The sequence below is a fragment of the Rosa chinensis genome, chromosome 5 (assembly GCF_002994745.2).
Source record: "Rosa chinensis cultivar Old Blush chromosome 5, RchiOBHm-V2, whole genome shotgun sequence".
NCBI classification, from domain to species: domain Eukaryota; kingdom Viridiplantae; phylum Streptophyta; class Magnoliopsida; order Rosales; family Rosaceae; genus Rosa; species Rosa chinensis.
Window position 1 is genome coordinate 86,578,491 of NC_037092.1, and position 17,857 is coordinate 86,596,347.

The 17,857-nt window shown below is 39.3% G+C and overlaps 1 protein-coding gene and 1 non-coding gene across 2 annotated transcripts; both read left to right on the plus strand.

Moving 5' to 3' along the window:
• LOC112164378 (transcription factor MYC4-like) lies at positions 1 to 3,844 on the plus strand. The gene is made up of 2 exons (XM_024300580.1): positions 1 to 88; positions 3,267 to 3,844. Exons 1-2 carry the CDS (start codon positions 1 to 3, stop codon positions 3,842 to 3,844), a joined length of 666 nt encoding a protein of 221 aa, XP_024156348.1.
• A 13,735-nt stretch (positions 3,845 to 17,579) lies between these two features.
• LOC112168498 lies at positions 17,580 to 17,686 on the plus strand. Its single transcript, XR_002924266.1, has one exon. It is a non-coding gene; the product is annotated as a small nucleolar RNA R71 (small nucleolar RNA).
• Positions 17,687 to 17,857: the final 171 nt, after the last annotated feature.

Here is a 17,857-nt window from a genome sequence, read left to right on the forward strand (position 1 = left end):
ATGTCGTTTCAGTCTGAGGTTAGGGGACTCAAGCTCCGACATCGAATCGTCGTCGTTTTGAACAAGAAGATCATCGATTTGTTCATAGGTTGTAAAGAATCACAGTTGCGAACTTAGGGGTCCGGTCCAGGCTCTACAACCGGCGAAGAAGGGAGAAGACTGGGTGGCCAAATCTTTTTTTTTTTTTTTTTTTTAAGTAATGGGACGGTAGGAAAGGAAAAAAGTTTTGAATGTCTATTGCGGAGCAATATACGTCTATTGGGGGGCAATAGACGTTTTGAATTGATGTAATCTCTTTGTTTTTTTCTTTAATCAAAGTTTTATTTGTGTAGTTTTAGGAAGATTAATTACCATTTTGGTAATCTAAACGTTTATTGGGGGGCAATAGACGTCTACTGAGGGGCAATACATGGCTGATAGTCGTCTATTGGGGGCCAATAAACGTCTATTAGGGGGCAATAGACGTCTATTGGGGGCAAAAAAAAATTTCGATGAGATTTTCAGCAAATTTAGGTGGGCGGCAGCCGGTGACAGGAATCCGGTTAAAGTTGGCCGGAATCCGGCGAAGTCTCCTATAGTTTCTCTCTCTCTAAGTAACAAAGGGGTGAGGGGTAAAATGATATTAAAAAAAATTAAAAACAAAAAAAAAAATCTTAATGGGGTATTAGGGAAGACTCCCTTAAAGTGTATTGGATAAGAGGGAATTAAAAAAACTTAATGGGGTAAGGGGGAAAAAATCCCTAGAAATGGGGTAAATGGACAAAACCCCAAGATAAATCATATCCCCTTCGCTGCAGACAAACCAATCAGCACCGACCGCCACCAATCAGTCCTCCATCAGAAACGTCGCCGGAACGACCACGACCATTGGACTGAGGAAAAAACATAAAGCAAAGATCAGAGCAACACACCGGAGAGAACCCTAGCTGCCACCGCCCTCAAAACAACCAGAGAAAGGAAGGGAACAAGACCCCACCCTCCTAGTCGGAGGTTCACTGCCACCGCCATGTTTGAGAATTTTATCGAAATTTGCCGCAGTCAAGTAAACCCGAGCAAAGCTAGCTCAGAGTATGTATTTGTAAAATTATATCTAGCTCCTTTCAAAAAAAAAAAAAAATTATATCTAGCTACAAGCTATACATGTTGCATTATTACAACGATACAAATACGTAGTTTTCTTAATGCATAATAGAGTTTAGTAATAGTCAATAAATAGTCGAAGGTCTATTTGGATAACAAAAGAGTTTTATGTATAATGGCAAACATATGTAATAATGAAGTAGTTTTGATTTAAGAACTTTTTTTTTCTTTGATTAGCACAATTAATAAAATTGTTGTAATGGAACTAGAGTGCTTCATCATTGTACGTTTATCCCGAACTAAACCCAACTCACCATATTTAATATCATCTCCAAGACTCTAATCCAAATTCTAAACTAATTGCGCTATCCATGTTTAAACAATTACGTACTATATACAGGGTCGGTCCTGAGTCTTTCAAGGCTCTGGGCGAGAATTATCTTTAGACCCCTTATATTTCTATTGGTCAACTCATATAAGTGTTAAAAGTCCAATTTGATTCTATAAAAATCCATGTTTCTAAGAACAACTCCAATAGAAAATTTTCTCTACTTTAGGGAAAAATGAGCATCTTTTGCTCCAACAGATTCCCTACTATTTTAGGGAAAGTGAGGAGAGAGAAAACCAAATTCCTTATATTTACAGCAAATTCCAAAATTTTAAAGAAGAATATGGAGATTTTATAGATTACTGTAAACTAGGGAATCTGTTGGAGTTGGAAAAGAAAAATAGGCTAAATGTTTGACTTTTGCTTCTCTATAATACAAAAATTATAGAGAACCTGTTGGAGTTGCTCTAAATATATTGAGGATTAACACAGTTACACAACAACAAAAAATGAAATTTCTTTTTTTAATGGAAATCAAACTAATGAAAACAAAATATGTTTCAATGAAAGTATCAAACTCTACTACAAAACTCAACCAAATTATAGACAAAACATGCAATAGTATTGAGGGATAACCAAACACATTAAAAAAAAAAAATTGTACTCCCTTTCTCTTTCTTTATTGGAGTCAAGAAAAGAAGAATACATACCTCGTATTACTATCTCAAAAACCCTAATTTCTGGAGATTGCAACAAAAAAGGGAAGAAAAAATGCCATAAGAGAAAATAATAGGGAAGAAAAAATCAAATGAGGCAATGATTCGATGAGCTTGTGAGGGAAGAAGGATTGAGAGAGATGTAGAGGAAAAAGTTGAGAAAAGAGTATCTTCTCGTATCATGGAAGAAGAGAGAAAGACGCTGCAAAGAAAGAGAAAAATACCAAGAGAGATTCTAACTTTAATTATAATTAAATACTTAATTAATACAATTATGTTTCCTGACTTTTTAATTCCGTTCTTCTTGGTCCCCATGTTTTTTTTTTTTTTGTCCTTATCATTCCAATAAAGGCTCATTAGCACAGAGTCAGAAACACACACACACACACACATATATATACTCCTCCTTTGGTGCCCCATTTGATTTGCGGCCCTGGGCTGTCGCCAAGCCTGCCCAGCACTAGGGTCGGGCCTGACTATATAGTTGCATGTTAGTTCGATTCTCTCCTTCGATGTTAAGGACAAAAATCGCGTATAACACAAAAATTAGAGAAAACAATAAAGCGATGCTTTGTAAGGATAAAACGGCTATACATATCTCTGACTCCTAACCATATATTTCCATATATCATGTTAAAAAAACCTTTTTTTTTGAACGAAAAGTTAAAAAAATATTTAACAACATATAAGTTATATAACTTATATCTTATATATTTTCCCATATCTTACCAAACTAATTTTAGAGTAATGCGTGTAAGATAGATATTTTTCTATATAATGATTAAATTCATTAAGAATTATAAATGTGGTCAAGAAATTAATTGTTCAACACATGCACTGCATATAACATCATAGTGCCTGGCCATGACTCTACCATACCAACCTAGCCCATTTTAAAAGTTAGATGCATTTTAATTTTAGGGAAAATTTCGCAAACAATACACCAAGTAAAGGCCACTGATAATTCTTATACACAAAGTTTCAAACCAAACATTTCAGTACACGAAATCTGAAACTCGACCCACTATCAGTACACGACGTCAATTTTTGACACCAAAATGTCCATTATGCCCTCAATTCTTTTTTTTTTTTAAATAATTTTTTTTCCTCGTTTTTATCTCTTTCTTCTTCCTTCTTCCGAGCTCACTCCCTCACTCGATCTTTCGCCGTCAGGGACGTCTCTGTTCCAGGCAAGGCCTTCAGCTCCAGGACCTCAATCTGGCTGAGAAGGACCCACGAGCTTCAGTTCAACAACTGCGAGAGAGCCAAAGAGGCCCATATCCACGAGATCGAGACCTTGATCTGCATCCCAACTTCCGACGGTGTTCTTGAAATAGGTTCCTCCGGTTTGATCAGAGAGAACTGGGGGTTGATCCAGCAAGCCAAGTCGTTGTTCGGGTCGGATCAGCCTGACCCAGAAACAAGACCGCTTGAGTTCATCAACCGGAACTTCTCTATTTTTGACATCCGCGTCATTGCCGGCGTGCAGGAAGAGGATCACAGCTCGTACAATGACGACAAGAAACATGTTTTTGGTTCTAGTAAGAAGAAGAACGGAGCTTCGAACCCAAACCCGGACTTCGCAGATTCCGACTACCGGATGAAAAGAGCGCCGAAGAAACGGGGCCGGAAACCCAGGCTGGGCCGAGACACGCCGCTCAACCACTTGGAGGCGGAGCGGCAGCGGCGGGAGAAGCTCACCTCGCAAGGGCGGTGTTAGAAGCGAGGGAGTGAGCGTGGAGGTGAGGAAGGCGGCGTTGGAAGCGAGGGAGTGAGCCCGGAAGAAGGAAGAAGAAAGAGATAAAAACGAAGGAAAAAAAATAACATAAAAAAAGAATTATTAAAAAAAAAAGAATTGAGGGCATAATGGACATTTTGGTGTCAAAAATTGACGTCGTGTACTGATAGTGGGTCGAGTTTCAGATTTCGTGTACCGAAATGTTTGGTTTGAATCTTTGTGTATAAGAATTATTAGTGTCCTTTACTTGGTGTACTGTTTGCGAAATTTTCCCTTAATTTTCTGGTATACATTACAGCTATCTATATGTGCTTTGTACAATTATCGTCTCAATTAGGGATAGACTTTTTGGCATTGATTAACTGGACTCGGTTTAAATCCCCCAGAACCACACCATACTCAGTTCGGTTTGATCAATGTTTTAGGCCATGAATAGTTAACCAATACTACTAGTTTTGATTTCTATTATATGAGTGGAAAATAGTGGCTTGATTGGTAATCGGTACCGGCCAAGTGATATATTCACCTTCATTGAATCCATTCCTAGTCTTAATAGATAAAAAAAGGTTAAATACTGTTTACTCTATGAACTTTTATCCAAAAAATACTTTAATCCCTATCCTTCTAATTTCACACGTTTACTCATTGTACTTTGATTACACGCATTTTTATGCATGTAATTTGTTAATGTTTAGAATACAGCCATATGATGTCAGCTTCCGATAACATGGACGAGGATCTAATCTTCCGATATGTATAGAGTTCGTGAAATTCCGTTAATCTGTCAAGAGAAATACAACGACGTCAAGAGGGGAGACCGCGGTTGGCGGTCTTCGCTCCTCCGATGCTAACGTTAGACGATGTACTTGTATTGACAAATGTAGCGGTAGATAGCTATTAAATGCGTAGTAAATGAAGAGAGAGAGAGAGAGAGAGAGAGAGAGAGAGAGAGAGAGAGAGAAAGAGAGAGAAGTGGACCTTTTATAGGTGAAATAATGAGTTACCTCACTCTTGTTTTCGATGTGGGACTGATATGCTTGAGTTTGCCGAGCTTTGATCCTTTTTGAAGAGACGGCTTTGAGCGGCGCGTCGAGGCATATTTCGGCTTGGAGATAGTTTGCCGGTGAAGGTTGTGTTGCTGTGTTTCCAGGGGTCACACAATTGAAGTCATTCCGACAAGGTGACATGGTTAAGTATGAGTGCTGATTATGGCCGGCAGATGTCATGTATATACATAATTATATCTAAAACACTATAAATAATTTAATTCTCAAATCAATTATTATGTAATTAATATATTTTTATTTATTTTGTAGTAAATAAGCGGAGTTGCGGATTTCGAAAAAAGTTGTGCAAAAATGGAGCTAATTGGAGTTATCGACAAAAAAAGACTAAAAGTCAACAATGGTCAATGAGTCAATGCAAGCAAATATGTGAAAATCTTTGGCTTGAGCTCGGGAAAAGCAAAGGAAGAAGAGAAAAAGAAAAAAAAAGCAAAGAAGGAGACTTAATTAAATGAATTGGCAGATAATCAATTAATTAACAATTAACTAATTGGTTAATTAACCAATTATTTGGTTAATCATGCTTAGTAAAGCCAACAGCTCCATGTGCTTCGCCTTTTTTGCAGCCATGCCATTTGTGATTAACCAGCCATGACGTCACTCTCTCCCCCTCAACCATTGCAGCCATACCATTTGTCCCCTATCCTTTCGTCTTTCTCACGAAACCATCCTAGCCACTCAGTTTAATTAACCCATTCCTCTTCCTCTCTTGGGTAGCCGAAAGTCAGACACCAAAAAAAACTCCATCAATTGCAAACAGTTTCTGCAATATTTCAACTACTCCCAAGTCCAACATGTTCATAGAGAAAGAAATATGGCAGCTGATATTCTTGCCAAGGTCAGTGTCTCTAACTCTCCTGGATTTTGTCTCCTCCGAAGACCTCCTGCTATGGTTACCAGTACCTTACTTGATGACATTACTGCTGTAGCTCACCCTAGAATGTTTTCTAGCAGTCTGAGCTAGGCTCTTTTTTGCTCTTCTTTCTGGGCCTTTGGCCCCCGATGTACCAAAAAAAAACAAAAAAAACTCCATCACACCCCATTCTCCATCCTCTCCTCTAACTGCAGTAACCCACCTCCCCACTCTCTCTCCTCCATTTTTAAATCTCTTGTCATTTTCTCTCAAAAATTGGAAGGAGCAATTAAGGGGTTTTCACTTCACATCATCAAGGCTTCATCACCATAAGGGATTTTGGCTTTGGTAAAGAGTGAGGGCTTAATATCAAGTTGGGTTCATATTTGCCTATAGCAAATTGTGAGGTTAGCTTGTGTTCCCTCTCTCCTCTATCATTTCTCCTACTTTCTTATGTATTTGATGATGTATTTGATAATGGGTTGTGAGTAGTTCAATTTTGGGAGTTAGGATTGTGAAACCTTAATTCATCTTGTATAAATGTTGATGTTTTACTTTTAATAAATGCAATTTCCATTGTGTATGCTTTAAATCCAAATTTATTGGTCCTTAGAAGCATGTTTCTAGGCTTTGTCACCCTTTGAAATTATGTTGTGGACAATTGTGATGAATAGATTGATAAATTGACAACTTATTAGTCTTGTTGCATCTAGGATTTAAGTGTGGTGACTATTAGCTAGCTTAATTGTTGCTAAGCTAGCTTGAGTCTCTATTATCTTGCTCTCTAGGCCTCTAATTTTAGATATTACGGCTTTGACCGGCGTAATGCCTAACTTAGAGAGTTGATTGTGGCCTTAACTGGCATAGTTAATACACCGAAAGGATAATTTGTTTAGTAGCCTTGACCGGTACTAGATACGGGACTTAACACATATAGGAAATGCATGCATTTGTGAAATTGGCATCGATGTTTACAAGATAGTTAGTGTGAATCATCCGACACTCCCATGTTCTCATTAATTTGAAATCTGAATTTAATTTCTTGCTTGATAATTAGTTGTTTGCTTTTATTTTAGTTTGCATTTAATTTAGTTAATTCTCAATTCAAAAATCCCGAACAAAATTCTACCTTCTATTGTGCATAACTCATTTGGGCTACAAGTTAATGGCTTTTTTTTTTTTTTTTGAAACAAAGATTTATTGCATTAGATGACCAGCCAAAGAGCCGGAGTCTAACATACACTTAAAGACAGAAAAATGGTGGGGTAACTACCACACTCCTATCTAAGTAATGTAGATTCATTACAAGTCAATTTTGAGCCCGCTTTGGAAGTTGACCCATAAACAAAGAACAATTCCGTGTCTTTTAGGACAAAACCATTGACTAGCATCCCCATTAGCCAGGCGCGCAATTGTTGTACCAACAGAGAGCCACTTCCCAGCAAACAAATAGGAGTCAGTTCCTCATCCATAAGCCACTTCCTCCAATCCAACTCAAGATAATTACCAATTCCGAAGAACCATGATCTGAATTAATATTGGCACTTTAAAAAACCTTAAGCCCATAAAGTGGGCCTAGGTTTATAGCCCAGCAACCCAAGTTTGAGCCCCGACCCAAAAGCCCAAGCCCAAACCCGAGCAGCCAAGACAGTAGCCCTAGCCCCCAGTAGCCAAGTCTCCACTGCTGCCGTCCAACCCTCCGGTGGCCAACCACGACGGAGTTTGGCCATGGTGACCTCAAGCCGCAAACCAAGCAAAGTCTTCGAGCACCTGTACGTCCAGACCCACCGACGAGGAAACAACCTCAGCCAACGTGCCACACCTCCAAGTCGGATTTTATAACTTACCGGAATCCGACCTCGCCCAGACCTCCACCACTGAAAGACCCGTGTCCAAGCTGCGCGATTTGGAATCCGACCGGCCAGCCAACACTGCCTGCCTCAAAGTCGTCTCTACTCGCGCCAAGAAGCCCTGTCGCAGCTATACCAGCGTGCAACCTCAGGATCCTCGGTTGTTGCTCTCTGTCAAACCCTAGGGTTTCTCGCCCGCGTTGACTTTGAATAGGCTTGGTGTGAGCTAAGCCGAGCATTGTCAAGGCTTGGTGCCTTGTGAATATTATTTTACTTTACTTTATTATTATTTTTTTTTTTTTTCATTGTATGTTTTTAAGTTATTTTAGCGCCAATTACCTTAGTTAGGTCCAACGCCTAATCCCCGAGGTACGATAAACTAAGGTCCAAATACTTTCCTTACTTGACACGATTCGTACGCTTGCAAGAGTATATGCATTAAGTCATACTCTCAATTTTGGACCAATAGGTCCATTCTGTTACTCTCCGTCCAAAATTCAGTTAAATCGCTGACGTGACAATCCATTTCCCGCTAAAATGTCTATTATACCCTTAATTCATCTTTTTTTCTTTTTTTTTTGAAATAATCTTTTTTTTTTCTTTTTCTATTTATCTCTTGTTCTTCCAGCTCTCTCTCTCTCTCTCTCTCTCTCTCTCTCTCTCTCTCTCTCTCTCTCTCTCTCTCTCTTCTTCAACTTTGCCAAACCCAATTGCTCTGTATCTAAGATGTGTGATCAGAGCCACCCTGGGGCTTGCGGTTTCCATTATATCCTTCAACTCGATATTGTGTAAATATTTCACTACTTAAGCCAATGCAAAAACATAAAGCCATGTACTTTGGATTTTCCACGAACACACAAAAACAATCCAAGTGAGGCAATTGATCAAACACTTGGTGTGCAAGTAATCAAACTTCTTCTTTCTGTTTGATAATCAAATCAGAATGCTTCCGATACTGCCTCTTCCTCACTCACAAGTAAAACGACCACACCACAAACACCACCGCCACAATGCCTGCCCCAGAACCAAAGCACCAAACTTTTTCCCACCCAATCAAAGAACCAATCCCCAAAACCTTAGAACGCACTAATTAACCCAACTCCAAAACCCACCCAGCTCCTTAATTTGCCGCATTTTCAGACCTAGGTATTAGGCTTCTTCTACGAAACAGGGCCAGATTAGTCGGAATCGGACTGCTAAAACGATGAGAGTGACGAGGAGGAATAAGACGATAGAGATGGGGAGGTTGGGAGGTGGGGGTTTCGTGATTAATTGGAAGGAAGATGGAGCAGTTAGAGTCTCTGGTGGCTACCATTGACCATTCCTTGAATTGGGTTTTGGAGATTTTCTCCCAGTGCTTTAATTCCAAGCCTTCTGGATCGAATTGGCCGCCCACCATTTTTCCACTTGACTTATTACTTGGAAAATTTGCTTGTTTAAATTTGGGCTACCGGTAAACACATGTTTATGATGAGGGCGGGTTCGACTATTAACGGCTTTGATCGCACATCTTAGATACAGAGCAATTGGGTTTGGCGAAGTTGAAGGAGAGAGAGAGAGAGAGAGAGAGAGGGCTGGAAGAAGAATAGCCGGAAGAAGAATAGATAAACAGAAGAAAAAAAATTAAGAAAAAGAAAAAAGATTATTTCAAAAAAAAAAAGATGATGAAATGAGGGTATAATAGACATTTTAGTAGAAAAGGGATTGCCACGTCAGCAATTTAACAGAATTTTGGATGAATAGTAACAAAATGGACCTATTAGTCAAAAATTGAGAGTACAAAGAGTAAACGTGTGAAATTAGAAGGACAGGGACTGAAGTGTTTTTTAGGTAAAAGTTCAGGGAGTAAACAGTTTGTGTGTCTGGCCCAAACTCTAATTACTTGTCTGAGTTGTAATAGGGTTAGTCTTATAGATATCTACGGAGATATTTCAATCATTGTATGATTCAGTTTCCTTGTCTGAGTTGTAATAGGGTCTTATCGATATCTACGGAGATATTTTAATCATTGTATGATTCAGTTTCCATGTAAGACTTAGATTCTCTGCTTGTAATCATCTATATAAAGAGACCCCTATTATCAATGAAAGTACAACTCAATTTTCTCCCAATTTTAGTTTTCCTAAAACACGTTAACAATACGAAACTCTAATCCTGAAATGATTTGTGTGCTAAAATGCAACTTACGCGCAATAAGGGCACGGTCATCAAAGAAGTGGGAAATATTTAGACCCGAAATTATCGTACCACGGGGATTGAAAAGCTAACTTCAATCCTTGGTTATGCCGATTACTAAGTCACTAACAATTAACAAAGCACCTAGAAAAATAGCACCAAACTATTTGCATGCCCGGCTCGGAACAACCAAGCCTAAAATTGGTCAAGAGAACCACAAATAAATGCGGAAACCCACAACCAAGTGGTATTGACAATGAAAGTGGTTTATGAAATTTGATTTTGATTGCGAAAAATAAAATTGACAATTGAAAATTAATATTGCAACTAAAGATAAAGATAATAGAAACTTATCAAGAAATGAAAATTAGGTCACTAGGGTATCCTCCTAGCCAAATTTAATGCATAAATATATTCCGACAATGGTCACTCAATTCATAGTGGCATCAAGAACCGTACCCAAGGCTTTTCAAGGCTCATGGGTCAATAGATTCCTTAAAGGGTATTCCTACTCCGGATCAAGGGTCGTAGAAACTCAATTGGGACAATCTAGAGCCTTGTTAGGGCCTCTAGTTGCACCAAAAGGCGAAGAGTCCTAGAATCAAGGTTCCCAAGCTAGCCAATACGGCAATCGAAATTGGTATTGTAACTAACCATGTTCTAAACAAGTGTCCTAGCCATAAATTAGAGAAGTGATTAGGTCCCCTAATTTTTCTAGACATGCTCATCTACACATTCAAGAGTTAATCAAGCTCCTAAGCATGCATCTAAGCCAAATATTATAGATTAGAACATATGCCAAACACGAAATCGAAAACCATTCAATCAAAACATATTTATTACATTAAATCCATGCTAGGGCTCAAACCCTAGCTTCCTAAATAGACTACTCACAACCCATCCACAAATCAACAACAAAATACATCAAATAAAGAGATAAAAGTGAAGAGGAGTGAGAAGTCACAAGAACAAGTCACAAATTGCTATGGAGCAATTATGACAAGCCTTGATTTATGATTTTTCACTTTTACCCAATCTCAAATATTGATGCTCCTTGAAATCTCTTGAGAAATTGATGAGGAATTGATATGGAGTAGTGAAGATTAAAAGAAAATATAAAGTGGGTATGGTGGTGTGGTGTTTTGGAGAAGAGGAGAGGATGGAGATGGGTTCGGCACTGTTGGAAAAATTGAGGTGAGAGAGAGAATTTGGGTCTGGGGTGTGGTTGCGGCTGTTCAGAGGAAGAAGGAGAAAATGGATCTGGGGAGAGTATATATTAGTGTGCGGCTACCGAGAAGAATGAACAGAGAGGATAACCCTTTTGGTTGTGCCGCTGTAGGGTTCTTTTTAATTGTATGTGGCTGGTGTGAGAGAGAGAATGAGATGAGGTTATGGATGAGGTGGCATTTACAGATTGGTGTGAGAGCGAGAAGAAGAAAATGTGACTGACGATTTTTTTTTCTTTTTCTTTGTGAGAGTAGAAAGGGAAGTGGCAGCCACGTGATGTTTCTAATTGCTCAAGCCAATTAAACATAGAATGTTTAATTGCTGCACAGGATTATGGCCAATCATGCATAATTGATTAATCAAATGATTAATTAATCAATTAACATAATTGTAACTTCTTCTTCCTTTCTATTTTTCTTTCTTCATTTCTTTCCTCAATCTCGAATATTTCCAAATATATTCTGAAGAGACTAGTCGGATTTCGCACTCAAGCTTGCATTGACCATGGTTTGACCGGGTTGACAAATTGTCCTTTTGTCGGAAATTCCAAATAGCTCCACTTTTGCATCATTTTCTTCCAAAACTCTCAACTCCGCTTATTTGCTACAAGATAAATAAAAATAGATTAGTTACATAATAATTGACATGAGGATTAACTCAATTCTAGTGTTTTAGATATAATTACACGTATATAAATGCGTGTAATCACACCCCCACACTTGAACTTTGCTTGTCCCCAAGCAAACTAAATAAAATCTAATCCGAAAATCTACTAACTCACAAACATAAAGATAGTGTAGTATTAGCCTTTCCAACCATAACCCTCGGAGAACTAATATTGTATATGACCATGAGGTCGACAAAGCATAACATAGGAATTATGAATTTGTAAGGCAATTAAGATGCACATGTGAGAAATGCTCAAGTATATGCATGTGATATCCATTTGTCAAATCAATCTACCATAATCAAATAGGCACATAGAAGACCCGATATAACTCACTAAACTCACAAATGTTCACTAAATATTACCGCTCAAGTGTTTAGGGGTTACATGTATTTCACTCAAAAGCAATTTCACAACACGCGCCGCCATATGCTTGCTCTTCGATCTCATCTCCGCTAGGTAGCTCACAACATTCAAGATTAAGAGGTCTTTTATTTGGTTGTAATGGGGCTAAGGGCAAGTGGCTAATAGAAATAAAGGATAAGGAAATACAAAGTCCATAGAAGCCGATGAAGCAACTCTCTCTTGTAGAGATATATGACTTTTGCTTTCAAATGCTAACTCACTCACTCTAATTCCAATGTACAACCCACACTATACTACGTAATACTCTTTTTTTTTTTTTTGAACTCTTTTTTTTTTCGTTTCTTTTCCTTGAACTTTCTTTCTATTTTCCCAAACTTTCTTCTCCTTTTTTTTGTTTTTTGTTTTTTGTTTTTTTGTTTTTTTTTTTTTTTTTTTTTTTTTAGAACTTCCTTTTCTATACAAATCACTCACCCCCATACTTATTCTTTTGTAACCTCACACTTTTGACTTTTCTTTTCTTTTGAAGCACTCAAACATAAAGTCATTCTCTCGAATCGCTTCACCAACTACCACGGAAGGGTAGGATAAAAGTGTATAGGCTAGGTAGGAATTTGTGGTGGTAATGAACAAAAAGGCTAAATTATAAATAGGCTCAAAGTGGCAATCTAGTGGTAAATATCTTTGGGCACATGCTTCTTTGGCCATGGTGGTATATAGTCCTAATGCCTCCATCCTTTCTATCATGTCGCAAGCTAAAAGTAGCCTCGAGAGGTCTCAAGCAAGTTCTAGATACGCAATGTCATGAAATTGTACACACATGAAGAAAAAGTGAATGAACAATGCATACACTATGGATGTTAGGCTCAAAAGCTCACAAATAAGGCATGCAAGTTAATCGAATAATCTATATGCTTCTCTAACTATGATGAACGAACCTAACATAGGCTATGTGCACACATATAGTCAAGCATAGATCACATATGCACTCAATTACAAAACAAAGTCATAGTCCTAAATCATGCTTAATCTATCCACAATCACAACAAGTTAAGTCCATGGCTCGTCATTGGGGTTGGAAAAGGCATTAACCACTAAAATATAATTACAAAAAGCTAATCTAATTTTTTTTTTTTTTTTTTAGTCGCCCGAGTCCTCACCCCCACACTTAAAACCAACATTGTCCTCAATGTTGTAAAGTGAGCTAGAAAGCTAAAATCCGTGTCGGATTTAGGCATGAGAGTGAAGTCCGGGAGAAGGCACACAAATTAACTATGAAAATAAAAATCTAAATGCGGAGAAAAGTTACGGAAAACCCCCTTTGTTGACCCTCCATTGCTCACGACCTTCGGAGAAGACTAAAATAAGACACCAACTTCAAGGCACAAGGCCTTGACTTCCTTTATGTATGCTCCATACTAGCTCGAGGTGCTCATGAAAGATCGACTCCGTTGAAAATTATATAGTGTCCAAAGAGCAATGCGTCACAAATAGGCTACCAAAGAATAAGGACAAGGTCCTTCATTAAGCACATGGCCTTGATCACCTCTAACACACCTCACAACAGCCCTACAATGGCCTCCATTGAAAAGTAGAAGTGCAAGAAGTCCAACCACCCCGAGTGAACATAAACTAGTGAGTGCAGAAAGCTTCCAGCAATGACCTTTATATCTTCAAATGCCCATATCTCAAACTCAGAAAGAGATAAATAAGTGGGACCACTTGGAATGGAAAGTAGACTCAGAGAGCTTTCTATCCATATAAAGTGAACTACCTATCTCCAACTGAGATGAAAATCAAAACTGGTCAAACTTGCCAATCTGTCATGAAGTTTTCTGCTGACCCTCAGTCACCAAAACTGTAATATCTGAAGCTCCAGAGGTGCAAAGAGTGTGAGACCAACTGGATACGAAAGTAGACTCATGAATATATCTGAAGGTAAAATTTCACTGAAGTATCATATCTGAGTCAAACATCGTTGGCCTCCAAACTCACTGATCTATTCTGCAGTTTCTGCTGTGCCCTGTTTCTGACCTCTGTCACTTGGAACACAATATCTGAAGCTAGGAAGGTTAAAATCAAAAACTGTTTCTTCTGTGTATAGAGGACATGTGAAGATACATCTCTGAAAAATTTTAGCTCCAAATAGCTTGATATGTAGAGGGTATAGCTTCTCAAAGTCACTCTACAGTAGTTGTCTCTGTTCTGACCTCCATGCATTGACCATTAAATAACTTGAGTTCCAGTGACTGAAAGTGGTTCAAATTTTGGCACAAGATAGTAGACACCCAGGGATATATATCCAGAAAATTTCAGCTGAAATTCGCATGTTTATTGGAATTTATAGTCAACCAAATTCAACTGAACTTTCTGGACAGAAACTACTCACCACTACATTCTTGCTTTCTTCACACTTCCAACTCCAAACACCTCCCATCCTCCCAAAAAGATGGCTAAATAGCCTTATTGATGCAAAATGAACAAGTAAATTTCAAAACTACCTAGGGTTGCCTCCCTAGAAGCGCTTGTTTTTAAAGACCCCAAGCCGGTCTTCTTCACTCTTTGTCCTCAAGGTGGCTCAAAAGATGTCTTCTTACCACCCACAACAATTGTGCTAGCATCACTATCATTTCCAAAACATCTAGCAATTGAAGAAGCAAGTTTGTAACTTGAAGGTGGAGGCCAATCATACCTCTTAGATCCTTCCTTCTTGACAACTCCACAAACCTCCCTTAACTTCTTGTTGGACTCCTTTTGTGCCTCACTCAATGGTGGACTCTTCTTCTCGTGTTGCTCATAAGTCTCAAGAATAGGGGTTGTTAGCTTTTCAAGCTCGATAGTAGGCTCCAAAGTAGAAGTAGGAACTACATCATCATGCTTCAATGGTGGCTCATTGTCATAACCCCAAATAGGTGAGAAATGATTTTGTGCACGGATTGTAGGCTTGGAGAGATTCAAAGGTCCAAAGATCCGCTCACTCTTGGCTGCATTACCCTTCACTAAATTGATAGAGAGCATACTCTTCACTATTTCCGGAGGATATATGGGTTCAAGACTCTTAAGTAATACCTTTTCTCCCAATACCTTCATTTTGATGGTGCCCTTTTGAACATTAATTTTTATTCCCGCGGTTGCCATAAAGGGTCTACCAAGAATGATAGGTATGTCTTTGTCACTATGAGGTCCATCATCCATATCTAATACCACCAAATCCGCCGGCAAGTAGAACTTATCAACCTTGATTAACACATCTTCAACAACACCCATGGCTCTCTTAATACTCCTATCCGCAAGTTGCAAGAATATAGGAGTAGCTTTAATAGGTCCAAGGTCAAGTTTCCGGAAAGTCTCAAAAGAAATAATGTTAACACTTGAACCAAGGTCCATCAAAGCTCTATCAAAGACTTTCTCACCAATAGTGCAAGAGATATTAAAGCTCCCCGGATCCTTGAGTTTTGGGGGAATCCGTCTTTGCAAGATAGCACTAACCTCCTCACAAATCTCGAACCGCTCATCATTCTTTATCTTCCTCTTATGGGTGCACAAGTCCTTTAGAAATTTTGCATAAACCGGCATTTGTCGAAGGAGCTCAATCAAAGGTATATTGACATTGACCTTCTTCAAAATATCATGCACTTCGGACATCAAGCCAATTTTTTTCTTCTTCCCACCCTTCTTCACATTTTCCTTTCTTGGCACATTAGGGTAAGGAAGTTGAGGTTCCGGTGTGCTCAAATCAAGAGGTGGATCAAAGGTGAGACTCCCGGTGGTGCCCCTAAGGGTAGTCACAGTCCCACTAGGGTTCTTAGCCCTCAAGGCCTCGCCTAGTGATGAGTAGACCGGACCACTCCTATCCCTAGAGCTACCATGCATATGTAAATCTTCCTCCTTATTCCTCCCCTCTTTTTCTCTAGAAGTAGATGGCTCAAACTCATGTGTGGTGGGTCTAATGTCATCAAGAACCTTCCTAGAGGTGTCATTGGCCTTAGATGGGTCCCTAGCCTCCATGGCCTCACCATCTAATTTAGGGTCCGAGACATCCTCATCCCTAGAAGTGTTCTTTCTCAATATAGCTCTTTCCTTACCGCTATCAATCAAACCATATTTGCTTGCATTGTTCTCAAAGGACAAGAAACCATAACCTTTACCAAGATTAGCTCCTCCGGAAGGTACATTTTCTTCCCCTCCGGCTGCCTTATCCTCCCCCTTATTTCTTCCTTTGATATTCAAAGTCACATCACCCACTCCATATTTACCGGAAGGTACATTTTCTTCCCTTCCGGTCCCATCCTCCTTATGATAAAAAGAATCATGATGTGTAAGCAATTGGTCATCAACAACATGGCCAAAAGGTACATTTTCTTCCCTCTTGGCCCCATATGAATGCAAACCGACATCATCATCAAATAAAGGATCTGTATGGAGACTAGAAGATGTAGGCATGTAAACATGATTATCATATACCTTTCCTGAACGTAGAGTGGTAACCGCATTGCATTCATGGAGTTTTCCTCTTGGGTTTGGCTCCGGTTGTGAAGGTAAGGCTCCTTGTTGACGTGTGCTAAGCTCCTTTGCCATTTGACTCAATTGCACTTCTAATAGTCCCATTTGTTTTTGCATGGTGGCTTGACCTTGGGATAGTATAGTAATGCATTGAGACATAGAAGAAAGAGCATCATCACTTGCACTCTTCTTCTCCTCCGGTTGTGAGGCAATGGGAACACCTTGAAACTTGTTAGGACCATAGCCACCACCTTGAGTAAACCCGGGAGGAGCATTTTGAGCATGAAATCCTTGACTTGAGGTGGATTGGCATTGAGAACTTGGCCCGTATGCTTGCTGTCCATGTTGACCATATTGTGAAAATTGAGTGTTGCCTTGGTGTGCATTGCCATAATGAGCGAAATTTGATGAATCTTGACCTTGGCCACCTCTAAAGCTTTGCTTTCCACCTTGAAACCCACTAGATGAACCTCCTTGGTCTCTCCAAGAAAAATTAGGGTGATTCCTCCAACCCGGATTGTATGTAGGTGAGTAAGGATCATTTCTAGGGTGCCCACCATAAGAATTCACGGCTTTTACTTGCTCTTGAACAAAATCCGGATAATTAGGAGCAAGATGACATTCACTAGTAGCATGTATAGGTGAATCACATAGAAGACATAGAGATGAAGACATAGAAGCGGCCTTGACATGATGTGTAGATGAACCACGCTCTTGAGCTTGAAGAAGTAAATCAAGCTTTCTCTCAAGCTTCCTATAATCGGCACTAGAGCTCTCTTGGGCAACCCTTGTCTCATGAGTGCTCTTGGTATCATAATATGGATCTTTCCTCACTCTTTCCCTCCTAGAATCATGATCATCCCATTGCCTCGATTGTCGACCCAAGTGCTCAAGTATATCCCATGCCTCGGTTTGACCATGACTATGAAGTGAGCCTTGTGCGGCAACATCAACCCTCCTCCTCTCATGTGGTAACAAACCACCATAGAAACCTTCAATCATCATAGACTTAGTCAAGCCATGATGGGGACATGCATTGCAAATATCCTTGTACCTATCCCATGCCTCCCAAAAGGTCTCATGATCACGTTGAGTGAAGAGTAAGAGCTCATGTCTCATGCTAGTGGTCTTGTGTGGTGGGTAGTAAGCATCCAAGAAAATGTCCGTCAACTCCTCCCATGATCGTATACTCCTCGGTTGTAGCTTCAAAAACCATCCCTTTGCATCATCTCTAAGTGAGAAAGGAAACAACCGCATCTTAAACTCACCCTCGGGAAGTCCACCCTTTGACAT